We start from the raw sequence: 27,087 nt of genomic DNA on the forward strand, positions 1-27,087 counted from the left end.
GTTGGGACCTAATTCTGTTAATGCTGTCACAGTACGGGGACACACTGTATCTTCCTTACGAGGGTTAAAAGCATTTCTACTTTTATAAACAGCCTCACTTTAAGGTAAAGACATTTAGCGAGTAGTGATTATGGATGGGGAGTATCGTAATGTCCTCTAAAGTTATGGTACACACTTGTGTGTACGTGTGGTGGTGGTGGTGGTGGTGGAAAGGGGTTGAGCTTTACTGCAAATTAACAAGAAGATCATCAACTGTAAAAACATAGATGGGTTTTTAGCTGTGTGTGCTGAATACAAAGCAATAGTAGAAAGAGGGAAAATAGGATAAAAGCCACCCATTATCATACAGTTACATGCCTTAAAGCACTGTTGTTGTTGTTGTGGTTGTTTTTTTTTTTTTTTTTAATGAAGTCTCTTTTCTTAATGACGTTTTTGGGGCATGTGAACGTGGAGACGCATTATATCAATCCAGGGGGTTCATATAGATTGAAAAAGTACAAGATCATTTCCAAGCATGCTTAGGATTAAATGATGAAATATTAATGTGAATCACCCAGCCTTGTTTTAACCTCCCTGTTCTTAATAGCATCTTTACCAGCAGTAGCAGACAGCTTTAAGGACCTGTTTATGTATTATAGCATAGATGCTCCGAGCTGGCAAACACAGTAAAGCAATTAGCTGCTTATTATCCAGATGCCCCCCAAAACACCCCTCCACCACCTCCAAATTGTTAACCGCCAAAAACTAAAGCTACAAGAAGAAGCGGTATTGGGTTTAGATTTATGAGACGGCCAGAAATACACAATTGCTTGCTGACATGTGGTCAAGTTGCTAAAATAGAAATGTCAGTTTAGTGAGATTTATTGAAGGGGGGGCCTATGGATGATTTTTAAGCACCAAAAGAAAGAAAAAAAATCTTGTGCAGAAATACACTCACAAACCCCGCTAACTAGCCGAAGCAGTCCTTCATGTGGCTTCAGCACCCAACCCCTTAAATGTTAACACATCACACACACCATTCATGACAGATGGAACTTTATACGTGTGTGTGACAGAGAGAGAACAAGCGTGCAACCTCTTTATACTGGCCCCTCTGTGTGAGCGGAGGTCAGACGACTAAGCTTGCAAACGAGATGCACTCCTTGTGTGACTTTAATTGGTGTTGTGACCTTATTGGCAAACAGTTTCAATAAATCCACTCGGTGTGTGTGTGTGTGTGTGTGTGTCTGTGAATGGAGGATTTTAGAGCTGTGCAGTACTTGAGGATGTAAGTTTGTGTCCTTCTGTCTTCTGTCTGCCTTTCTATAGTCCACCGTTTTACAAAGGCAATAAGAACGACTGGTTCTTATTGCCTCTTGTTAATCAACACAAATGAGATCTTTTCTTCGATTATCACATGATTGTTCATGTTTTTTGCGGGGTTTTTTTTTTAAGTGCCACATGACTGCTGCCTTTTTACATCAGCGTAATGCTTAACGCAAATAAGTAGGTTATCAGGGATGCGATCAGAAAACCCTTCCCCGAGATCACACTGTGGCATGTTCTTTGAAACGCAAGCTTCCTGCCAGACATTGTGTCAGACTACACCTGTGGAGCTGAAAGAGAGAGGAGGAGAGGGCGTGATGGGCCTCTCACCTCAAACAGTCAAACAGTTGCAGCGGCAACAGTGGCGTGATTGTTCCCTCAGCAGATTACTGTGTGATGCGAAGCCTTATGCCTCCAGAAGACATGTGACTCTTATTTGGTTAAGATAGGAGAAGAGTTACATGCCTGATTCTCCTCCTTTTTTTTTCTTCACTGCCTGTGTGTGTGTGTGTGTGTGTGTGTGTGTGTGTGTGTGTGTGTGTGTGTGTGTGTGCCATGATTGATCTGTGATCCCCTACAGTGCCTGGCCTACTTCACTCATATGACACAGGGAGGGGAACTCACAATGAGACCAATACAAAGTCAATCATTTTAAAAAATATCTCAGAGAAGGCAGGGAGACGCGTGAAAGTGGCACAAATTTTCCCACTTTTGCAATATAACTAGAGTAAATGGTTTGTTGAGAGTATGCTCTGCTTTATGCACTTTTTCTTGAGAGCCATGTTAACTCATTTGGTGGCTGCTTCTCCACACAGCAGAGATGAGTTTGCACATTTGCTTTCTCTCTCTTTCTCTCTTTTTGCTCCCAAATGGCATCAGACAGATTTAGACTGAAATCCTTAAACGCATTAAGCAGTGCAAGATTTGACTCACTTCAGGTATTAAGGCTGTACAAGCATTAGCACACCGATGAAGACTTTACCTTTGGCTCTTTGCAATCAGCCACAAATATGAGTCAGAAGATACTTCAGCTCATCCGTCTATGCTGGGCTACCTGAGTTCATTTAAGTATCCTAAAAGCCTGCTGGAGGTAAGAACACTATTCCCTCATCTGGTGTTTTGGGGGATGTGGCCAGCACACTGTTGCCAAATCTCAGTTGCTGACTTGGATTGAGATCTGGCAGCCATGAAGGGAAGCGCTCGTGATTCAAATTGTTTAATACCCCAAAACTAGAACATTTGATCAGCTCGCATGTCAAAAGATGCTGTTTCGTGCCAACTAACCAAAACTCTCTTGATGAGAATCTTCACTATCTTCACTAAATCTTAAATAATATGAAACCGCAGTGTGCTAGATACAGACTATTTAAGGGGGAATATCGGGGTAGTATGTGTTCCCTGGACACTACAGCAGCATAAATATCCCACAACGCTATTGCAGGAGCTGTGAACATAGCTCGATGGCGATCAAGGCAGCCGAGCTCTCACTTCAGTAACAATTCAGCTTAGGTGTTTGATGCATGATGTGACTTTGCTATGGATAACATACTTTTTACATTTTGGAATCATTACTTGGGGGATCTCTCAAACAAAGTCAGGTAATCGGAGTAATCCATCTCCAATTACAGATGCATTTCTGTGGAAGTGACGCCAAGAGCATCTGAAAAGCTATGGCACATAGTACTGCTTATTTTATTATCTCTGCCCAAGAGGCCGTGCTTTTGGTTTGCACGTGTGTGAACACAACAGATCAGAATCTTTTACTTTTCACAAAACTTTGTAGGGGTGTAGAGTGGGGGTCATGTTAGCAATCCATTACAAATTGACTCACATCCACCAAAGTCTTCAAGAACAACGTAATGATTCATTGGTCGAAAATTAACTTAAAAAAAAAAAGCCTTAGAAACTATGATTCTTACAAGTATGGTGTGCATTGTTAACATAAAGAAAGTACCATAAAAAGATTTCAAATATCATGTCACATTTGACCTTTGAACTCTTCTTCAAGGTCAATAAACAGATCAGAAGGTGAAAGTGATAAAAATGCTAAATAGAATTATGTTTCTCACTGCCATTGTTTGTACTGACAAGCTAGAGGCATTTAGGGAATGATTTATGGGGGTTCCAAATAGCACGTTACTTTGGATTTCTGACCTCTTCCTTAAGGTCAAATAAGGTCAAACTTTCATGGATGTCATGAAATTCAAAAAATGTCTATTATCTTTAAATCTTTGCTTAAAATACTGCTGCCTTTGTTTGTACTGGCAACATTTAGGAAATGATCCTGTATACGGGGATTCTAAATATCACATTATAGTTTTCACCCAAATATCATGTCACATTTGACCTCTGACCTCACTTATACATTTAAAATCTTGCCTTTCTTTCAGCTTCACCCCAAATCATTACATCTATAAAGAAAGTATCTTGTAAATGAGAAAAATAATGAGCTGCCTGGTTAGTTAGAAATATATTGTAGTATAAAATTGAAACATACGGTAAAGTTATTCATGCACAGTTGTTTACAATTCAAACTTCTTATCCATTATTTGCTGCACCTAAAAAAACAGGTTTTTTTTTACTGTACTATGAACTACAGTAACAAAGAACAAAGACAACAAAATGAATATATACAAAGCACAATGAAATACATCCCAGAGAAAATACATATATGTTACCTATTGTCTGGGATTTTAGATGACTGACAAGCTGCTAACAAATATCAAATATAAGCAGTAAAACAGTTTGAGACACACACAGGAGGGACTAAAAATGTTAAAAAAAAAGGTAATAATGAAACCAATAAACATCCAACGTCGCAATAACGAAAAAACAAGAAATAAAAACTTGTTCATGAAAACTAAAGCAGTTTTAAAACAGATCCAGAGTCTGACAGGCAACGAGTGTCAGGACTTTAAAAAGGAGTTATATGTTCTCCTCTTTGTCAGCCCTCAGGCGTCGGAGGCTGAAATCAGTTGTAACTGATTTATGACTTCTTTGGGTTGACAAGATAGGAGAGCATTACAATAGTCTGGCCTGTTGGATATAAAAGCATGAATTAGTCCTCTCTGTGAAGATCAAAATGTGACTCTGCTTTAACTACTCTTTTTTTTTTTAATGATTAAAAGCAGATTTGGGGAGATCCACAAACGTCACTGATTTCTACGTGCCTGCTGGCTCCGGGTAAGTTCCAGAGAATTAAAACGTGTGGCTCTCCAACCCTTTGAACATCTAAATTAGATTATAGTTTCATGCCGACTGAGCTGTTCGAAGTTTGGGGAAAGAGCATCAATAAGACCTGTGTCATCAGTACAGGTGTGGAAAGTGGTGTAGAGTTGCCTGAAATCACCCACCCAGGGGAAACAAACACACTGATTCTGTGCTTCGTCTTACAATAAATTAACTCACCTTTCTGAGCAAAACTGGGGAAAATCTCAGTTGAATTTCCACCTCATTTTCTCTAGATTTTCCAAAATAACACATAATTAGTTAATGAGTGATAAAATCTTTGGCTGTACTGTTCAGATCTACTTGTGATTCAGGTTCTCCTTTTAGTCTCCTCAATTTAACAAGCACCTTAATGATTGAAAATAAGGCATCCTTCTAAGGCAGTATTCTTCCTGTTGCTTACATTGATTTTCCTTCTTTTCACATTCAGATTGAGAGTAAATATTCCACCTGCTGATATTTGCAGGCATCAGGCACCACCAGAAAACCCCAATCTTTCCAGTTTTACCCATTTTCTCACACCACTCTCAAGTCAAATAATGTCAGGACCAATAAGCCTTCATCTTGTGGCGCATTTGTGTCTCGAGTCCTCGGCACAGCGGCTTGACAAGCGGGCTTCATATAGATGCTAATTGGAGCGCAGCAGAGAATCAGGACATGTGTTGCATCCTCTCCTCTCTCCTACCGATCCCTTCTCCTCTTGTCATCTTCTATTCTCTTTCTACGCAGGCTCACCCCCGGCTTCCATGCCAGCTGAGTTCCAATAAAGTTCCCCCCTCCCATATCTCCCCCGTTGACTCCATCTAACATCTCATTCCATCAGTTCATTTTTATTCCCATTCCCCACCTAAGTCTTTCACCTGTCTTTCCCAACTCTTCTCACTTTACCCCCCATTGCCTCTGCCTCTTAAAAAAAAAAGTGGAGAACAGCAGCTTCACACAGTATGTGGGAGGGCTCTGGTGTCAGCTAGCAATCCCACTAAGGCCACTGGGATACATCAGAGGCCCCTGTGTGTGTGTGTGTGTGTGTGTGTAGTGGGTTTTTTTTGTATGGATTGTGTGTGCTCTGTGGGCATGCTGTGCCTGTGCGCCTGAGGGCAGGGAATTTTAAATCAGGGGTCCAAGGAAACTGATACCGCTGCATATTTGAATATTTATTCCTTATCAGAAACTGGGATATTAATGAGGGAGCTGTGACTGAGCGGGTTACGGAGGGGGAGACAGAGTCTAGCTGTTGGGGACAGGCAGATGGTGTGTTTACACCTCAGCTCCTGTGTCTTAGTGGGAAGAAAGTGCATGAGCTCTGCCTAGTGTTTATGCTTGGGAATTACACAAAGCAGAACGAGTCTGACAAGAGCTCTGTGATGCTGTGATGGCTCTGTTCAGTCCAGTCCGTCCATCCATTCTCCTCCAGTTGTCCTTATCAGGGTCACGGGGGGGCGGAGCCACATCAATCCAGTCAAATTTTGTAAACTGTCTAAATTTAGATAGCAGGAAAGCAATAAATTGCTTTATTTACGAGGAAAAATTGCAAAGCAGTGCTTCCCTAGCACACCACAGTAAAGTACATTGGGCTTACCACAACTCAGTCACAGAAAACCTCCATCATTTTACTGCATACACTGAACGAACTTGGCTTCCTTAAGAACCCGAGCCTGCTTGTGTCTTTTTTTTTGGTCTTCTGGTTCAGCCTGTTGTGGACGTGGATGCCCAGGTACTTGGCATGCTGTTCCAGGATAGACACGTAGCAACACAGTTGTCATCCTCCTGAAGACGATCACCATCTCTGCTCTTATTCACATTCAGCAGCAAAAGATGCCTCCTGGACCACCTCAAAATCATCCACTAATGATCTGTATCTCAAATCTGATGTTGTGTTTTGGTTTTTGTTTTTTTTTTTAAAAAAGGAAAGATCATGTTTGATTTCAGTTCTGGCCTATAATCAATCATATAATGCTATAAAAAAAACAAGCTTTTCAGCTCGATTCATCCCCATGACATCAATAGGCTTTGAACAGGCTATTTGCACATGGGCTCAGGTGTGATGAATTTTCTTGTCTAACTCTCTGCAAGAAAGGGAATTTGTATAGTCCCCAAAATGTCAAACTGTTCTTTTGAAAATAGTAGAACACACTAACAGGTCATTTAACTTTTATAAAGACGTCAAGAAGCTTCACAAGTGACATGACTTAACTTCCCCTGACTCTTGAAGCCTTAGAGTGAAAGAAGTCAGCATGCGGAACAAATCTCCCCACGCTTTATCTCCTTTAACATTCACTCTGTTGGCCCGTTCTCATCTTAATGGAACAATGGAGCAGCATTACCAGCGGCTCATCCTTGTGATCCTGTCTCCCTGGGGTTCCAGTCCCCTTCCAGTGGTGTGTGAATGTAGGTCGACCGCACTGTGATCTAGCGAGCCTGTTGTTTGTTTGGAAAAGGAGTTTCAGTCAATATGGACGGTTGAGTCAGGCACTTGAAGATTTTTATAAAAGTAACAGAAAAAGGAGGCGCCGTTCTCGAATTGTGTCCTTTTGATGATCAAGTCAAAGAAGGAAAGAATCTGTATTTAAAAGGATGACAACACTGGCGAGTAGGTAGTGAACGACTGCCCCTTACAAAGTTTCTTTTAGTACAACCAAAGTTTAAACTAGACAAAACAACATCCATGTTTCATTCATACTTAATGATTATAGGTATTCTTCAGGAATAGTTCTCCAGGCTTCTTGAAGGACATTCAAAGCTCTTCTTTGGCTGTTGGCTGCCTTTAGATGATCCCACGCTGCTTCAACAATGTTGATATCCAGGCTCTGAGGAGGCCGATCCATGACTGATAGTGTTTTAATGTGTGTTCTTCTATCTAGATGTACTTTTACTGCATTGGCAGTGTGTTTGGGATGATTGTTATGATGAAAAATTAAAACACTTGACAGATGATATTGTACGCTGGATTAAAATCTGATGGAACTTTTCTGTGTTTATAATTCCATTCGTCTTGACCTCTCTCCCCAACCAAATTCTGATTCATCACTCCATAAGACCCATTGCCACTGGTTTTCAGTCCAGTTCAGCCTTTTCTCCCTGTTTTCCTTTCTGAAGAAAGCCAGCTCTCAGATCCTGGTCTCAGGTCTTTGCTGGATTTTTCTTCCTTTTTGACATTCAGATACTTTCAGTTCATCTGTTGTAGTTCTTTTTCAGAGACTGCTAAATACCATTTCATGCCTGTCACGGTGTGTTATCTTTGAGATTTTTTCCACAGATGCAAACAAAGAAATGGGAACAAATTGTGTGTTTTTGTGAAAAGTGCTTAAAGATACAATTTTAAATAAATTCTTTGCTAAGCTTTCTGCTATGTGTACACAGTAGACTGGTTCATCACTTGTTATTGCCTTTTCCTTGCTTGAATGATTCATAAGGTCAGTGTTAAGTGGCTCACATTAACATTCCTCTGTAAATGGTCAGGTACAGTAAATAGACTGAAAATGAGTGAAAAAGCAGCCAAGGTCCAAAGAAAACTTTCAACAACCTTTTGCTAAAGACCACAAGTCCATCTCCTTGGAAGCAAAATCTAAAGCAATCGGGGTAACTCAAGACTTTTGCACAATACTATGCACAAATACTTTGAAAGCTTTGTACTGCGCTAACCAAATGCTGGCTCCAGCCCCATATTTACAGACAGCAGAGTGATATTTGTCATCTAATTTCCAGCAAGAAAGCAAATAAGTGTATTTCCCAAAATGTCAGTTTTTGTTTTCTTTTTTATTCTCTTTTCCTGCAGCGGTTTGCTGTAATTTTTCTTTTCTGAAATGTACTCCGAAATTATCTTTGTGGTTTTGCAGGGAAGAATTCCTGAAGAATAAGCTGACATCTTTGCACGATCTATTGTGTTCCTCAGTTCCAAAGCCTCACTTTGTCAGCTTGTTCTTCGCGGGCAGGGTATGGCTGTGCAATTTATCAAAATATTTACCACAGCCACGATTTCAAATGACAGAAGGCTGCACTTTTCCCCCCTTCAGGGGGGAGATGTTTCAGACATCTCTCTAAGCACAGTATTTTGATGTTATGCCAAATCCGTGACCTGCAAACAATGTGCTTTCAGGATGGAAGTCATTCATTTTTTTCCCTCAAATATAAGCATCAAGACAATACAAGAAAAAAAAAAAGATTTGTCCCATATCTGAAAATAAGTGTGAGTAAAAAAGAAATGGCAATAGGCCTGTGATTTCTGTCTTTGTCAGCACAGCGGGGCTTATGAGCGCCAGAGTTCTTGCTCTGAATGGATCCTCAGACTACGATAGATTTGTCTCCTTGTCTGCATTTCCATCCACTCGTCCATCTGTGGGTTGCAGCATTTTCATTAGAGAAACGGCTGAAAGAACAAAAAAATAGGCAGAGAAAAAAATAAATGAAAAAAAAAAGGGCAGGGTGTTTTGGAGCAGCATAGAGCCTTATCCCTCAGACACAAAAGCTCACTCTGATCCCTGGAACACAATAGAGCCTGTACCCCCCCGCACATTTGGGCCAGGCAGCAAATAATACCCATAATGTAGCGTGTCTGTGACTGCTGGAATCCCCCGTGGTCATACTTGTCCAGCTTGTACAGGACTGTGCCAGAGATGGCTAAATTGCCAACTTACAGATGCCGAATCCTGGCATCAAGCCACACGTTATTCTCATTTCTGTTTTACACCTCGCCTCATGGATTCTTCTTCTACCTCAATTTGACACGAATTCGAGCCCTAGAGGTCTAATTGTGCTGTGGGTGGATCGTACCCAAGTGTTAAAACCTGTCCTCCTGCCACACTCTGCTGCACTGTTTTTGAATCGAGCTATTCCACCCAGCCACGCTCAGGACGCCAGCAGCAAATGCTGCGCTGAGACTCAGTGGCTGAGATGAAGCAGACCCAACAGTATCAGTTCTCACACAAGTAATAAGTCCCGCGGTGGCGCTCCCTAAATAACACAGCGAGGCACAGATCCACGCAGAGACCTGCGCGTTCGCTGCGGCGCCTTCCACTCCCCTGAGCTCCTCAAACAGCTCTGATGAGGGAAAACTGGGGAATTTATCCACAGAAATAAAACAATTACATCTTATATTCCCCCTGAAAAATTCATAACGTTCGTGGGATGCCGCTTGAACACGTTTGAAAGGAACCAGGCGATCCCCGAGAAACACGACTGTGCTAGATTTGTGGCCTCAAAGCTGAGGTTTGGGAATTTAAAAAAAAAAAAAAAAAAAAACTCATAATAAACAGATACTGGTGTATTCAGTTATGCTGAGGTGAGTGTGTAGCTCCACAGTGCCACACTGTGGTACCAGGGAAGGACAATACTGTGAAAAATCCATGTCCTTTATTTTTAATCATTTCAAATATACATGGAGCATTTACATCAACAAGGTATAACAAAAGTTACACTGGCTTATACTTTGGCAGCAGCAATAGCTCACACACACGCGTGCACACATAACAGCCAGCGGCATATTCATTCCTCACAATAAAAGCTCACATTTACAGCAAATACAGTATATGGAAATACATTTGGCGTTAATTGCGGCTCGCGTGCAGCAGTTTGAGCGCCTTAAAGCATAAACAACGGCACCGCAGCCGGCTCAGTGGGCTGAACCTGGAGCTGATATAATATGTAGGTTTATGTAACTTTTTTTTTCTCCAGCAGACCAAATGATAACATAACGGGGAGCACAGTCAACCCTCAGCTGCCTGAGGTCACACTCACCGTCTCCACTTGCTGGCATGAGAGACCACTAATCACCACATATGAACAAGGAGCCGTTTATGAAACTCATTTATTACAGCACACCAGGATTATTCCCAGCTCTTTGCTAAACACCTCAGGGAAAACTCTTTGAAATAATTTTACCTTTTCACACACCCGTCTCTTTAAATTTAGAAACACATAAATTAATAATAAAAAAACAAACAAAACAAAAAACCCCAAATACAATATTCACATTCAAGTTTGTCACCTCGTGCACACTAAACATCTTTTCAATCTATTCATAAAGGGAGTGATTATGGCGATTGTCAGCTGCTGTCCTTATGCAGCGTAGAGCTCAGACAGCCCCGCATCGCAAACTAAGGCACTCGGTTATAGAGCACTTAAAAAGTGTAGAAGCCTCGTGTTTTCTCTGTGACTTTAGAGCCACCTTTAAGCAAAGTTCCTGGGACTGTTGGTTCCCAGTCAATAAATCAGGCCACGTGTATCTGAGGGAATTGTATAGCAAATGTAAAGTTGCTTAGCCTGACGTAGCATTTAGATGAGAAAAAGTATGAAATACATGGATCTGTGTGTGTGTGTGTTGTGTCCACATTCACCACAGGCTTCAGGAGACACTCCAGACAAGAATCTGGCAAATTCACATTCTGACCCTTCACGCAGGTCTACATGTGCGTTCCCCTTTCCCCCTGCTGGTTCCATCAAGCTCGCTTTCCCAATCTTGGTCCTCTCAGCTCCTCTTGGAGCGTGCGCTCATACTCATCTCCGCCATGTTGTTCTGCTGATCACACGCTGATCTGCTTCAGCTGTTCATAGGTGAGGAAGAACTGAAAATTGGAGTAAAGGAACTTAAGAAAAAAGAGGAGTGGACTTTGTTTTTTTGGTCAGAATGAGTGGCACCACCGAGTCTCTCTTGTTACTCCAATTTCTGCTGCAAAAGGAACTAATCTCATTAGATCTTTCAGGCCTGGTTGGAGCACAGTGAGTATCTGCCAGCCTTTATTTCCCTGTTCAATCACCTTTAATCCAGTCTTAGCCTTTGATAATGTTCACTCTCCACACCTTTCCCTATTTCCATCACATGCAGCTATTTGCCTCTAATCAGTACCAGTCGGGCAGTGAGGCAGTAGTTTCACAGAGTTAGCGAGCGTTTAACAAAGCCTTCCTCAGTGAAACAAAGGCAACGAATACATAAGAGAATTTCCTACAGCTTAGAAGGTGTCGCACCACAGAGGATATCTATCTATCAATCTATATATACAGATCACAACATCTGTGTGGAGTTGGAAAGGATACGATGATGTTCCATGGTCCTAGGCGCAGCCAGTTGGGGAAGAAACCCTTGTAGAGGGCCATGAAGCCTTCAGAGCGCCACGTCTGAAAGAAGAAAACAAACACTCTTTACTCTCTGATGATCACCCACTCTGCGCATCCATTTACAGGAACTGAAGAATGAGTGAAATTAAGGTCTGATCTGGATATTCAACTTTGCTATGACAGTAATTATGTACCACCAAGAAAAAAAAAAAAATCATACATGACCAACTAATGGAAACGTCTAAACTTCACAGCTGCTGAAAGTCATGAAGATGTCTGCATTTTAAAAAGTATTCCAGTCATTAATTACCACAGCTCAATAAAGATGGGCTTTTGCATGAAAAACCAAACCACTAGATCCTGTACTTCCCAGAATGCTCCTCTCTTTTTGCTTAACTGTCTCCCCTGCACTAATTTTCATCAGGGATCATTTTCTCACATTTTACATGTGATACAAATAGAGCACAAAATTAGTTCAGGCCAGTCACAAAGTGACGCTCAGCCTAATTCCCGATCCACTCCACCTGACAGACCTGTCGATACTCTCCTACACATTCTAATGACAAATCAAATATAAAGTACAGCATTTAAGCTGCTTCACCTTATCCGCAGTTGCTGCACATCTGCAAGCCACTTTGTACCCTACTCCGAATTAGCCTTCATGCTGATTCTGAATTTCCATATATGTGCATGAATGAAAGGGCGAGAAGGTCCCAGAACAGACACACAGCACCGTATTATTACTGCAGACGGAAATATCAATCTTCCTTTGAAACATCGATCAGATTTGTTTTTAGGGCTGAAGAAGCATCTTGGATGAGAGCTGAAATATCTTCAAAAGCTTAAAGCAGTCCAAGTGCCTTCTTTTTCCAAGACTGTGTCTGTGTTTACATGATGAGAAGACTTGATTCAAAAATCGATGGAGTAACTCTTTACCTAGAGGGCAACAGAATCTAAGCACGTTTCAGGGGTTCTGACTGACCTGCAGCAGACAGTCTAATGTTCCCTGGTACAGCGCTCCTCCTCTCTGGTTCATCATGCGTGTCCGGACCACGTCCACTGGATTTGATGCCAGAGCCCCCGCCAAGCCGCACACAAAGCTGGACCTGTTGACCATAAGGGTAAATGCATTATGTCCCTTAGCTATGTTGCTGGTACTAAAAACAGTCTTTATGGTGGTGTGTACACCACCAGTACAAACAGAAAATATTCTCAGCCTCGTCCAAGTACCCACATGGCATTTGCTGCTATAAATACAATCACTGAAGTCTCTGGCAGGTACAAACTTGGCGTCACTGCAGCTCTGAGCAGACATCCTGAAATAACTAAGAGGAATACTGTGAAATGGTTTCCGCTGGGAGTGCTGAGTAATCTCTACAATACAGCACAATACCTGTCTGTATAACAGATATTCTGAGGAAGACATTTTTATTTTAAGGATTTTTATGAAAGAAAAAAAAACCCTTCCTTTGATGAGCCAAAATCTGTATTTGATCTGTTTTTCTGGCTCGAGTCCACCTGAATGTATTACAATACGCCCCACTTGCAAGCAATTTCCTGAATGTTATTGCACCACATGACACGATAGCCAAAGAGGAGCCAGTTCAAACTCACAAGAAGTGTGTGTACACGGTGTCCCCCATGTAACCCGACAGGATGAGATGCTTCTTGGTGAGGTCGTAGACTGGAAGCTCCACCCCGACCACGATAGCTGCCCTCTGAGCTGTTAGAGAGACACCCTGATGCAGAGAGAGAAAAGGTTAAAGTTGGGTGCCTGCACTATCTCAATGCTGTATATACTGCTGTCATTTTTTAAGCTTCTCTGCACCTTCCACAGTCCTCTGGTCCCCTCCTCCTGGTAGATATTAATGAAATTGCCCATCATACTGCCCTGGATCACATTTCCCTGAGCTTGCATGCGGATCTGGGAGGACAGAAAGAGGTGAATGTTACGAAGTTGAACTTGAAAAGGGCAAGAGTGCACAAACGATGTGTAACGCTGCAAAGCCAACTTAGGGGAGTGTGTATTTCTTGGGCTTCTATTGGAATTTAAAAGTTTGCTGGAATTGTTTTTGGCAAGCTCAGTACTCAAAAGTATTTTCCCAATCCCCGCTTCCAAGAACCCTCCAGCCCATCCTTGACTTGTTAGCAAATCAGGCCTGGTTTATTTCTTGGCTCAGTGAAAGGCTTGGCATGCGCAGCTAGTACACAATATGATCAAAACATAATGTTCCCCAACAGCAGGCCCGTGTATTACCCTGTTAACCCTTAATAGACTGCAGACAGAAGGTCATGTGGCTTACAAGGAGTTTAAAAAAAGCCACGCCTAGCCAGGACACAGTCTGAGCACAGACAAGCACTGGCAGTCCTGCACGCATATCATTTACAGAACACTATGCTAAAACTGTGAGGTTTCACTCTATAAATAACACACAATTGAGGTCACAGGGACACCTCGATGCCCTTCATTCCACTTAACAAAAGTTAAGACTTGGGGAAAAAAAGAAGACATTGCTTCCTCAAGACTACAACTCCTTATACAACAGAACAAAAGTGAAAAAGTGAGAAAAAGCTGCAGTCTGTATCTGCAAAAAATGGCTCCAGGCCTCACCACAGTTCCAAAAACCTGTCAGACATGTCCTACTGCCATCTGATAAAGAGAACACAAGATCCGAAACGACCCTCATGTGTGTAAATAGTTACCTTAAGCACATCAGTAGGGTTGGCGATGGAGGAGGAGATGACACCGGAGAGAATGCCACACAACACATTAGTCAACAGCGTCTCGTCTGAAAGAGAAGAGCGAGTGGGAGGCAGGCTGTAACTGTGAACAAGCTGCGTTTGATATCGGGCAGCAGTCAGTTTTCAGTGTTTCACTGCAGGCGCCGACTGTTACAAAGAGCTCTCAGATGAGGAAAAGTGAGGATACATGTTTAAGTAGGTCACACACGTGCACATCTGTGCCTCATCTGTGACCTTCAAGAGGAATGTGCACATGTTGCCATAAACAGCAGGCTGAGTGTGTGGTTGTGTGTGTGTTTGTTTCAGACAGAGAAAGAGAAACTGAGACTCACCCTCTGGCCTTTCAACCAATAGCCTCTTAAAGCTCTGGTATGTGCCAATTTTTATGGTCCCGTAGGAGGCCTGCCGCAGCATGGCAGGAGCAATCCTGCAACAAAGGAAGTTTACTTTCATTACCCAGTTCAGCAGTATCTCTGAAGGTTTTTGGCTAATCTAAAACAGAGCTTCTCTTTCGAGAGTAGAGGAAGAGGTTTTGATGTGGCTGTCAGCAAAAAAGGAAGTGTAGCGAAAGAGAGGAAGTGTAAAAATTTCTGAACAAACAGAAACACACAAGGAATTTGTTGAAAAGCTTTATCAGACCTTAATGCAGTTACGTTTGGGAGCCGAGGCTATGGAGACCCCACGTACAACACTAGCATGCGAGTCCGTCCTACTGACCCTGAATACAGAGCTCGGAGCCCCTCCTCTCTTCCGATCCTCATTATAGCGTGCAGCATGCCTCGGTAGCGGATCTCTCGGTACTTGCTATCGCCCACCTGACCTTGTACCTGAAGGCGCGTCTTGGCTAGGTCGATTGGAAAGGTTCCTGCAACACAGAGCATTGTATTAACACTCACGCGACACTGTAAATCATTAATAATCAACAGGAAGTCACGCTGCTCGGCCTAGCCGCATCACTCACCACATTCCGCCGTCACTGAAGCCAACCCGCCGAAAACAAAGGGTTTCCAGTTGACGTTAGACATCTTTCCACGCTAGTACCGAGTGCACTGTTAAAAACCACCGACTAGCCGCTGATTAGAGAGGAAGGTAGATGGGTTGGAAGGGGCGGCAATGCTAACAGTGGGGTTACTACCACCAATGTGAAAGCCGCGTTTCAGTCTGGGGAGCCCAGCCCAACAGCCCTCCTCCCCTGCTGAATTGGAAGGGAGCCCCGCCCCCTCTTTCCTACTCTGCTCACTGCCTCCACTGTCCCTGCCTAAATGCCTGCTGCTAGGCAACCGTGTCCAATTGCAGAAAGATGCCCAGAGGCTTTAAAGTAGACGACACTGTTGCTTCTTTTGCAGTCACTCACACTCTAAAACAATTTAATTTGACTGAATAAAGATAATTTTTAAATATAATAAAACTGGTCTCTAATTTCTCACACTGTAATAAGATTATATTTAGTTTCTGTGTACAAGGAGATTTATTTATTATTATTATTTGTATTTTTATTTTAATGAAACCCATAGTTAAAAATTGAAGACTGTACTGTACTGGGGTTTTTTTGGTTGGTTTTACAGCAATGGCAGAACATGGAACCTGGCAAGAGTTCCTGCAAGTTAGGAACATATGGTAGCCATACCAGAGATATATAACAGCACAGAGGTTTAAGATGCACTTTTAAAAGGAGTCAGATACAAGTTGATGAGTCAGAAGTTCACTTCTGTTTGATGCATCTATACTTAGCTAAGTTGTTGAGAATATCCTGAAGTTTTCTGTTGTTTTTGCTGCTGTTTGCTGTTGTCATTGTTTAGCCAGCTAATTGTCATCTGTCTGAAACATGAACATGAAGCAGGATTTCTTTTCTACCTTACCTTTGGCTTAGTAATTATGTGGTTGGTCTCTTGCCACATACATAAAATGCAATTAGTGATGTCCATCTGGGCCACTGTCGAGATGATGGGACTTTATGCAAGGATAACACACAAAAACTGACATACAATTCTTTTTTTCTTTTTTCTTTTAGAGATTTGCACAAAGAGTTTAGTACTAGGTAAAAGTAAATGGTTGTTTGTTGTTGTTGTTATGGTTGGTTGCAGTTGGTTGTGTGTAGTGTGTATGTATTGGTGCCAGTGTTAATGTCCAGCATGTCCCGCATGTATTCATCATGGGTACAGAGGGCAGAAGGAAACTCATGTTTATAGTAAACACCGAAACAAAGGACAGACAAAATCAGCAGTGAGAAAACCCTGGAAAACACCACAGGGCTTTCATCTACTGTAAACATCTGAGTTTTTATCTGAAACATGGACCTGTCCAACACTCAGTGTGAAAACCCAGTGTGTATAGCAGCACACAGGTAAGGTAATGAATCATCTTTTGTACAGTTGGTACAAAAAATGAATTGGTGGGAAAATAACCATAGAAACCAACACAATTGTTTTTTTGTTTTTTGTTTTTACCAGGCATGAAACATGTTAATTTCATATCTGAAGTTCGTTATATTAACATGTGACTCTACAGGAACTGATTCACTTTTGGCAAAAGCTTCAAGTGGCTGTTATATACGCTGCTATACACACCACATATCAACAAATGTTCACTGTCAAACTCAAAGGTCACTAAATTTGTGTTGTTCTTTATCTGCAACACTTAATTTTTAGTATCAATGCAGAAACAAAGACTACTTCCTGACATATTGAGTGAGCTTAAGATGACTAAACGCTTTGACATATTCTCGATGAAAGGACAAACATATTCATACTCAAACATATGTGTCTACAGGTGAACTAACTAACTCTTCCATGCACTCTGTGCTGCTACAGGTTAATGTGACATCTGATCTCACTGAGAGAATATTACATTTATTTTACCCATTCAGAGCATCTGGAGCTAATGTTTTATTCTGTGTCTAAAGGCAAAAATAAGTTAAAATTATTAGTTGTTTCAGAAGATATTGGATTAAACAAAGAGGATGGAATAAAAAAATAAATACATTTAAAAGATATTAATGGTCATAAACCCAAATTAAACTGAATTACAGAAATTACTGACATTGTTCTGAGGTCAGTTCCTTGATCAAACTGTCATGACCATTGATCAACAACCACTGATCAAAGAGCAATAATCATTGATCAAAGACCACCACCACCCCGCTCAAACCAGTGTTTGGTACATCTTTCACTATCTTACAACACTGTGATTGTAGCCCCCAACTCTCTGTGAATGGCACTCATGTCCACTGATCAGTGGTGTCTGCTCAACAGTCTTTGATCAATGATCTATGGGCTTTGATCAGTGGTTGTTGATCAATGGTCATGATAGTTTGCATATCAGTGATCAAGGAACTGACCTCACAGCCCATTGTTCATTCAGTGGGCTGTTTTTAGTTATATGTACTGTTTGTAGGGTTGGGGAAACCTGCAGTCAGCTGAGACTGAAGAAGTCACTTGGATGAGTGACTAAATGTTTCTCCCACTGAAAACGTTACATCCAGATGAACAAAATCAACCTTTTGGTTGATGATTAAGCATGCATCAAGACATTTTTTCTTGATGCTTCAGAAATAAGAATAATATTATTTTTCAAATGTTCAAAAACATCTTCAACACTCCCCTCATAGCGCCACAGTATACACAAAAACATTCCAGATTTTCATTCATTTATTAATTCATCCAAAACCTCAGTGAAGACAGTGAGAATGCTTTTTTCTTCAGTTACCAATCTAAGCAGCTTGGAAAGAAAAGCATCGGGACTCTGTTATGCTTCTTGAAGACGTTTCACCTCTAATCCAATAGGCTTCTTCAGTTCTAAGAGAAAATGGTGGAGAGTCACAGATTTTTAAGGTCTTTTGGGAGTGTCCCCAAGAGGGTCATGGACCCCTATTGATCCTCTGCCTATTCACACAAGCCAAGGTGTGAAAATAGGTGTGGGTCACTATCAGCCAAGGTTTCGGGTGAACCCATTGTGAAAAATAGCCCCACCCTATCATGTGACTTACTGAGGTCAGAAGGCTCAAGATATGAGTGGGTGTTAAGGCATCTCAAAACTGTTTCATTGATGGCAGACAGCTGGTGTCATAAGCCACCCCCTCTGTTCAAGGATGGTCATTCACAGTGGGCGTAGATGACTTCTTTCACTCCTCTTTCAAACCATCTGTCTTCTCTGTCCAAAATGTGAACATTGGCATCCTCGATAGAGTGATCTTTCCACATCCATGTTTTGTCTGTAGAAACCCTCGTTGTATTTAAAATATGTGGTGGTAAGTAGGGCTGGGCCATATCATACCGTTCACGGTAATACCGGTATAATGTTGGGCAGTGTTGGGGAGTAACGGAATACATGTACCGCCGTTACGTATTTAAAATACAAAATATGAGTAACTGTATTCCGTTACAGTTACCGTTTAAAAAGGTGGTATTCAGAATACAGTTACTTTGTTGAAATAAATGGATTACACTGCTGTACTTTCCTGTTTCATTTTGTCGCGGGTCAGGACTGTTTGGGTTTTGTTTGACAGCTACGTTCTGTTGTTCCAGGCGGCAGCGTTACGGTTGCCATGGTTACAGGGCGACGCTCTCTCTCTCTGCGACTGTGTGTTTCCTGGGTGAGAGAGCGCCTTTTCGTTGTTGTTGTTGTTGTGCTAAGCTAACAGGCAGAATGCTACAAGCATAGCTCTAAAGAATGTAGCATCATGGGCAGTGTAGTCCGTGTTGCAGGGAGAATGGACTGCCATACACGTTATGGGTCTGTGAGCGCGAGGAGGGAGAAAAAGGGGAGTGGAAAGGTACGAGTTGTCATTGAGCAAAAACGGGAGCTGGAAGCATGTAAATATAATAATAACCACTGTAGCCAAGAAGAGAGCCTGACGAGCCCAGCTGTAAGTAAGCTATTAAGACTCGACTGTACACTGTGTTCGTGTTTTCCTCCGAAAACAATAAGTTCCGTTGCAGCAGTCTTTCAACGCCTCTCTCTGTCTCTCGCAAGAAAAGTTGACCCACACAACAAAGTAAAGCTATTTTTCGGCTACGAGCCGACAGGGACCCCGCCGTATTAGTCAGAGGTCCCTTTACTACAGTTCGGAGTCGCGGACCTTCAGTAATAGTAATAAATCACAGCAATAGTACATTCACGTTGTTGTAAAAAGCATGATAATATATTAAGTATTCCAAAGTATTCAGAATACGTTACTGTCATTGAGTAACGTAACGGAATACGTTACAGAATACATTTTGGGGCATGTATTCTGTATTCTGTAATGGAATACATTTTAAAAGTAACCTTCCCAACACTGATGTTGGGCAACGATAAGAAAATGAAATATCGCGATAGAATATGGGTAAAACGCGCATGCGCAGTGCCTTTGTTTTCATACGCACATGGTGGAAAAAGCATGGCGGAGAATGAGAAGGGCAAAAGCGGATCGTTGAATGAAACGGATGAACCAGAATTGGTTTGTAAAAATGCTGCAACTTCAGTGGTGTGGAACTGGTTTAGCTTTCGTCTGTCAGATACTCAACAAAGCACTATTTTTGGTAGAGCATGCTAGCGGGCCGTCGTTATTACTGTGTTTTTTGGAAAATACGGCACACAAATCAATCCTTTGATTTTTCTGAAAATCGACAGTGCCCCTTATAATCCCATGTGCCTTATGTTTGAATGCTGGTTGTGTTTACTGACCTCGAAACGATTTTATGTGGTACACGGCGCTCGAAAATCTGTCAAATGTTTTAGTATGACTTTGCTAAGCTACGAACCCGCTTGATGGATTGTCGGAGCATTACAGCCATCGTAGGCAGGAGCCTCGCGGAGTGATACGTACTGTGCTTCAACATAGTATTACGGTATTGTGTGTGTATAACCTCTTTTTAAGTTTTGTTGATATTATACATGGTTATGCTGAGGATATGTCGGCCACTTTCCCCTGGAAATGCCTTTTGGTTAAACCAGGGGTCGGCAACCTGCGGCTCCGTAGCCGCATGAGGCTCTTTAGTCCTTAAAGTGTGGCTCCGGGTGGTTTGGGAAAATAAATTAGAAGTATTTAGCTGAAGTGTATTTTATTTATGTTAGTTCTTTTTTAACTTGTAGTTTTAGAAATATAAAAACAAAATTATATTCTATTATTTTTTCATCGCTCAAAATAAGAGTCACACTCGCGGAAGCCGGTATACCTGCCAAAACGCCGTGCATTTATCAAGACTTCGGATTCACATTGTCAGCAGCTATTCTCCACCGTGAACTATGTTACAAACAAACACCGCTCACGCCTCACAGATGACAGCTTACAGTCCTGCGTAAAGATAAAAGGCCCGATTTGCAGACGCTGTGCGCAGAGGTTCGGGACCAGAAGTCCCATTGTAAACATACCACGGCAGACTCGACGATGTTTCCATGAACAAGCTTTTCAGCATCTCTTTATTGACCACTTTTCACACACGGTTGCTGTACGCATACAGCCGGCTGTAGCTTTTCAGCTCACAGCCTGACACACACCAACACAACAGCATAGATGGCACAGACGTAAACGCGGCGAGGCGTGATTGCGGGTGCCGCTCAGGTGCGTCGCCTCCCCTGCAGCGGTGCTGCAGACGATGCCCCGCCACACACATTAACCAGGTAAAATACATATTTAGTCAGAATTTTGCAAATATCTGTTTTTCATCTTTTAGCAGCATAGTGCTTTTTTCCAATTATTTTTTAAAAGTCAGGTCAAGGCTCCAAAAGCCCAAAGGCGATATAACAGTTTTTGTTTGCTACACGGATCATTTTAGTTCAGCTGGGTGTCTTTCCTTTTGTTATATTTCTTTAAGAGTTCAAAATGTGTTACATAAATAAAATGTAATTTTCTCTGCACTTCAAGGATTTCATAAGCAACACACCTTAGTTGTTCACACAAAGCATAAAGGTAAAAAAAAAAAACAATATATACAGTGTTATCTTCATTTTAGATGTCAAAAAGTATTTGCGGCTCCCAGTGTTTTCTTTTGCGTGGAAACTGGGTCCAAATGGCTCTTTTGGTGTTAAAGGTTGCTGACCCCTGGGTTAAACTGTCAGCAAGTAATTTGCATTTGCACTGTTAATTTTTATATAACTTTAATGCACATAAAAACAGCTGCTTGTTTAAGTGAAAATACATTGATGCTTTGTTTTTTGCACTAATAAAGTTGTAGAGTTGTAAAGTATTTTGTCTAGTGTCAATTATATCGTCAGTTATATCGTTATCGCAAATTTTCAAATGTATATCGTAATAAATATTTTTGGTCATATCGCCCTGCTCTAGTGGTAAGGCAGAGGTCTAACAGTGAGAAAATCTGATCGGGGGTGAAGCTGATTCTGTTTTCCAAGGAGCTGTCTTGTTGTAGTCGTTTTCTGACAGTTTCCACTGCCTCAGTTGCAGGTATGCGTGTGAAAAGAGCAACCACATCAAAGGACGCTGTGGATTAAGTGTACGTTTGTGGACCTTGTTGGTGAAGTCAGTGGACTTTTTGGTGTGATGAGTGATGTTCCCCACAAGGGGTACTAGGATGGTAGCGAGGTTTTTGGAAATGTTGTAGGTGGCTCAGTTTATACTGGTAACAATGGGTCTGAGTGAGACTCCTTTGTGGACCTTTGGAAGCCCATAAATACTTGGTATAGAATCCCCTGGGTACAGACGGTAGTATGTAGGGCGGTCCATGACTTTATCCTTTTTAAGTTGTTCTAGGCAACTGATGACTTTCTTTTTGTAGTTGCTTGTGGGGTCACATTATAAGGTTTCATAGGTGTTGTTGTCACTGAGGAGTGCAGTAACTTTTGTGTGATAATCTGTTGTGCTTAGAACAACAGTGTACCTCCTCTTGTTGGCTGGTAATATGGTGATGTTTTGGTCTTTGCTCAGGGATGTGACGGCCTTCTTTTCTTGTATTGTGAGGTTAGACGGAGGAACTTCTGCACTGAAGAGGGTGGCTGAAACCTTCATCCAGATGCATTTCTTTCCAAGCTCCTTAGATTACATAGACATATTCAGTTGCAAAGTTACAAACAATAAATGCAGACGTGGCTAAAAAAAAATAGCTGATGTGTTTTAATGTCAACGTGTACTCATTCTAACATGTCACGATGCGACTGGTCACTCAAATCACTTTTTTGGGCCTTTTTCAGCTTTTTATTTGATAGATTTAGTGAAGAAACAACAGGAAAGCGAGAGCAGAGAGAAGACATGCAGCAAAGGGCTGCGGGTCGGACTCGAACCCTGGCCGGCCACTTTCAACCATATGGCATAAAGGCACCAGGTCAATGCACTGAGCTAAACCGGTGCCCTACTCAAGTCCCTTTTAATCAGAAAACATATCTCTGGTGTCATAATGATTGATAAAACAGCTGGTGAGCTTTCATCTCTTTTAATAATGCTACATTTTCCTCTGGACTTCTTTAAGTTGCTTGAAGATGTTTAAACTCTCATCTGAGAAGCTTCTTCAGTTCTAAGGTCAAATGGTGGAGAGTCCACTCACATCCTGGGCCTTTTGACCTCAGGAAGGGTAGGGTGGGGCTAGGTTTCACAGCGGGTTCACCCAAAACCTTGGCTGATTGTGGCCTACACTTGTTTTCACACCTTGACTCGTGTGATTAGGTAGAGGATCAACAGGGGGTACAAGTCCATCTTGGGGGACATTTCCCTAGGACTTAAATCTGGGACTCAAGCTTCTCGGATGAGAGGTGAAACATCTTCAAGCAACTTAAAGAAGTCCAGATGCTTTTCTTTCCAAGCTCTTTAGACTTTTATAAGCACTGCGTAATACTAATATGTTTTTGAAATCTAACATGTCTTTCTAAATTGAACAACAATTGAACTCCATTATGGTAAAGAACATACACATCACATTAATAGTATGTTTTCAAATGAACCCTCAAACATGCAGAGAAACAGATACATAAACCACATAAAAGAGAAATCCCACAAACCAAACGTAATACAAAGATTCAAATACTAAAAACAAGTAAAAGTTCATGTGTCTTTTAGAGACAAAACATGTCAGAACAAGGTTATAGTTTAAAAAGCACCAAAATTCAAAATTTCATGGGTATATTAGTACAGTAACTACTGAGGATACCCACCTTTTTACAGCATCCTGGTGCAATTTCATCTCACCACCTGTAGAGGTCAGCAAAACACCACATCGTAACATTCCAGCAAACCCACGGCCTATTGCACAGATTATTGAAAGCACAGAGCAGTTCAGTCTCCTGAGATGTGACCCAATCACTTACACATTTCATATGTGGCAATTAATCCTTGTTTAATGAGTGAACACAGACAGCTGGAAGATTATACATCTGTAAAGCCAATTAAACATGTACGTGTTTAAATTATATTATTAATGTAGCAACCAACCACACAGGGAACCTGCCTATATAGAGCTTTGTATGGATGATGTGTTTGTCTGGATGTGAATGCACTTTGATTGTCCAGAACAGAATTTTCCACTAGAGGAATATATTGTTTGTGCAAATACCTCCACTTAATCTTATCTGTTTTCTGTCATATTTGTCCTTCTGGTCTTAGCCTCCTTTGGAAAACAGTGGGATCATTCTCCTGACTGCAAAAAATTTATCCGGAGCATATTTATTATGATCATATGCTAGTTGTATTATTTGATTAATGGGCTGGCTATGGGTCAGTAACCTCAGTATTGCCACCAGTACATTATTAACGACCAAGGAGAAAGAGGAGGCGAGTGCACAGCTCCGAATGCCCAGTTGAGTGTGTGTTCAGCGTGCGTGTGGTCAAAGGCTGTGCGCCACATCGATGAACGGAAATAGATGAATGGAAAAATATTGCACTTTTATCTTAAACCAATAAGCAGTGGGAAGTGTGGCGCGGGTAAAAATGGCCACATTTAATGTGGTGATTTGTCAAAAGCAGCATGAAAACGGGCCTGCAATAGAAGAGAGTGAGATATATCTGTGTTTAGCAACATAGACTTGTGTTATTTAGCACAAGGTAGTAAAAATAGTCCTAAATTACTCTGACAAATTAGATTTACTTGTGTAAGAATGAACATGCATGGCAAAGTGCATGTATATTGATGCAAACTCATCACATTGTAAATACACATCCGTACAGGAGCCGGTTTATCCTCTGGCACAAAGTGCATTGTAATGTTATTGTGTCAGTTTAATAAGGAGCTCTTGTTTTCTACTTGCTGTGAGTGACTGCAAAAACATCAAACTAATGTTACTGTGTATCACTCGACTGATGACTGGTAATCTCTGCAGAAGAATGTGCATGTGTATTACTTTAATGTGACAGTGAGCTAATGTGACTTGTGGTTACAAGACAGTACAGTACAGTGTGTGATCAAGGATGCATGCAGAGCCCAGTGAAAGAATGTGAACTATATGTGCTGCCCTAAGGGAGCAGCACTCTATTTTTTCAGATTTTAACTTATTCACTGTTGATTTGTTGTCAATGATTAGAGGACTGATGCTGCTTTAAACATTCAATTTAATTCACATTTATTCATATAGTACCAAAAATCCCAACAATAGTCTCTTCAAGGTGCTTTATATTGTAAGTTAAAGACCCTTCAATAATACAGAGAAAACCCCAGAAATCAGACGACCCTCTATGAGCAAGCACTCGGTGACAGTGGGAAGGAAAAACTCCCTTTTAACAGGAAGAAACCTCCGGCAGAACCAGGCTCAGGTTGGGGTCAGAAAAGGAAGACAGGATAAAAGACATGCTGTGGAAGAGAGCGAGAGAAAAATAACAAGTAAGATTCAGTGCAGAGAGGTCTATTAACACATAGTGAGTGAGAAAGGTGACTAAATATGAAATGGACCTTCATTAAGACTTTGTGGTTTTAATACCTTTTGGAGCATTTTAATACAGTTATCTGACAAATGTAGTGATTTATTCAGCAGTGAATCTGAAATCTGTGCTCTACTTTTGGTGTGGGAAATTCTAGTTTGTTTGTTTTTTTTGTATGACTAATTAACAGTTATCAGTTTCACCTATAAAGTCTTCGGACACACCTTGGTAACCAAGCTTGCAAGTACTCAAATACATACATGGCCGTAGATTCCAGGTTGGAAAAATGAAGCCAGTGATTAAACCTGGAATCATGGGTCAGGCGTGGGATATAATATGTTCATCAAGGAGCTTTAGAAGTGATGTTTACATTTTAAGGTTTAGGAGTTTTCTGTTTCATTCTAAGATGAATGAGCTCAGCTGCTCTGGGTTAGTGGGAGTACACTGCTGGTGTGAAACAGGTGTAAGTCCTGAGGGGCATGTTAAGGCGGAGGGTGCCTTTTGTTTTTGAAGGAATCACATAATCACATGTCCTGCTTAGATGAATGCTGTCTTGTGTGGACATACATGTTTCACATTTCAATAGAATCAGCTCAGCGTCGTCCTTGTTCTCATGAAAATGTTCCTCCGATGAAATGTCAGACATTTCTACTGGATTTCATTTTCCAGTTTCCGAGGAACTGGAATGACTTTGAGAGGGGGGTTGGGAAAGCAATCTCTTGGACTAATCGCGTCTAGGAGATTGCTTTGCACAAATTGTTAATTTCTCGTAGCAATTAGTATGTAATTTTTTAGTACAGCATTAAACTGAACCCACTGACATGACAGTTATTAGGTTTCGCTGCTAAACTGATATTTGCAGAGATAATCAGTACAAGGTGAGGAGACATGATCAGTGCCTTACCCACAAACACACTGGTGCTGTTTGTGTCCCCTTCTTTGTGGTGTATTTTTATGCCAACCTCAGGGCAGCATTGAACTTAATGGAAAGCGAAGGCTTGTCCACTATGTTTAGTGTGTGTGTGTGTGTGTGTGTCCTACTTGTTCTACATGCTCCCTCTCACTGTGCTCCTCATTCCCTGCAGCTCTGACAGCGTGGACTCATCGCAGCGAATGCGACATGCTGCACTGTGATTGGCTGAATGCGAGCTGTAGCCTGGCCCTTTCTCCAATTCAGTGGTGAGGTTATAGTGATGCAAAAACGTTTTATTTTTTTCCCTCTAGACCTGTATTTTTATTTCCACAAATCTATTCTTTGAATTTGTATTCACACACCAAATATGGAATTTGACATAATGGCAAATCCCTGTGAATCACTGTTATTCATCCTGCTGTCGTACTATTTATGCGGGTTCAACTGTGTCCTCCTGTCGCTTGTGTGGGCAGTTTTTTCACGTGTGTCTCTAAGTGTTGTTGTGTTGTGTTTCATGGTCACTGCCCTGTCAGCATCATTTTCTTGTCAAGGTCTCCAAAGAGCTGAAAGTGGACATTTTCTCACTGACAGAAAACACTCGAGAAATATTAGAAACAGACAAATAAAGCTCAACTTTGCCAAGGTCTAACCTCACTAAGACTATTTAATCTTACTTGATCTGGTCGTGGTAAAAGAGTTTCTTCTTCTAAGAAGAAGGTGTACAGAGACAGTGGGCTCATCAGTGGAAGTGGATGTGAATAATGTGCATGGAAGGGACTACAGGTCTAAATGGGCAAATACCACAAAGTTCTTTTGTTAGAATCTGATCAAAAACTGTGACAGCTTTAATCCAGCTGAGCTTTACTTGATAAATGTTTTGATATCTGAAACAATAAGAGGTAAATGTGACTGACAGCGTGTAGAATTACCAATAGGATGGTCAATGATCAGCTGTCAAATGAAATTGACAGGTTGAACCTGGGTATATTTGACCTGCTTTTGGTGTGGAGGATGCATGTCTGTACCTGTTTGAGCTGGTTGCACTGGTTTTCCTTCACAACACTTGTGTGCTAGA

At 41.4% G+C, this 27,087-nt stretch overlaps 2 protein-coding genes across 2 annotated transcripts in view; one reads left to right on the plus strand and one right to left on the minus strand.

The window, feature by feature from the left end:
• Positions 1 to 9,865: 9,865 nt before the first annotated feature.
• Positions 9,866 to 15,537, minus strand: LOC146367203 (kidney mitochondrial carrier protein 1). The gene is made up of 9 exons (XM_084913249.1): positions 15,287 to 15,537; positions 15,043 to 15,190; positions 14,658 to 14,752; positions 14,287 to 14,372; positions 13,412 to 13,507; positions 13,198 to 13,322; positions 12,566 to 12,689; positions 11,563 to 11,643; positions 9,866 to 11,093 (listed from the first exon to the last, which is right to left on the minus strand). Exons 1-9 carry the CDS (start codon positions 15,348 to 15,350, stop codon positions 11,052 to 11,054), a joined length of 861 nt encoding a protein of 286 aa, XP_084769375.1. The 5' UTR covers positions 15,351 to 15,537; the 3' UTR covers positions 9,866 to 11,051.
• Positions 15,538 to 18,630: 3,093 nt separating this feature from the next.
• The window catches only part of erich2 (glutamate-rich 2), a 48,545-nt gene continuing 40,088 nt past the window's right edge, over positions 18,631 to 27,087 (plus strand). The window contains exon 1 of the mRNA XM_084911727.1: positions 18,631 to 19,189. The gene's annotated coding sequence lies outside the window, so the exon portion shown is untranslated. The remainder of the gene's footprint in view (positions 19,190 to 27,087) is intronic.

Source organism: Perissodus microlepis, chromosome 18 (genome assembly GCF_051167445.1).
Source record: "Perissodus microlepis isolate ML-2025 ecotype Zambia chromosome 18, ASM5116744v1, whole genome shotgun sequence".
Lineage (NCBI taxonomy): Eukaryota > Metazoa > Chordata > Actinopteri > Cichliformes > Cichlidae > Perissodus > Perissodus microlepis.

Bases quoted from the DNA above. Each gene is read 5' to 3' on its own strand.
- LOC146367203 (XM_084913249.1), bottom strand. From the start codon at position 15,350: ATGTCTAACGTCAACTGGAAACCCTTTGTTTTCGGCGGGTTGGCTTCA. The intron at 14,753-15,042 runs GTCAGTAGGACG...CCTTTGTTGCAG, and splicing joins CTCCGAGCTCTGTATTCAGG to GATTGCTCCTGCCATGCTGC. The intron at 13,323-13,411 runs GTGCAGAGAAGC...TCTCTGCATCAG, and splicing joins GGACCAGAGGACTGTGGAAG to GGTGTCTCTCTAACAGCTCA.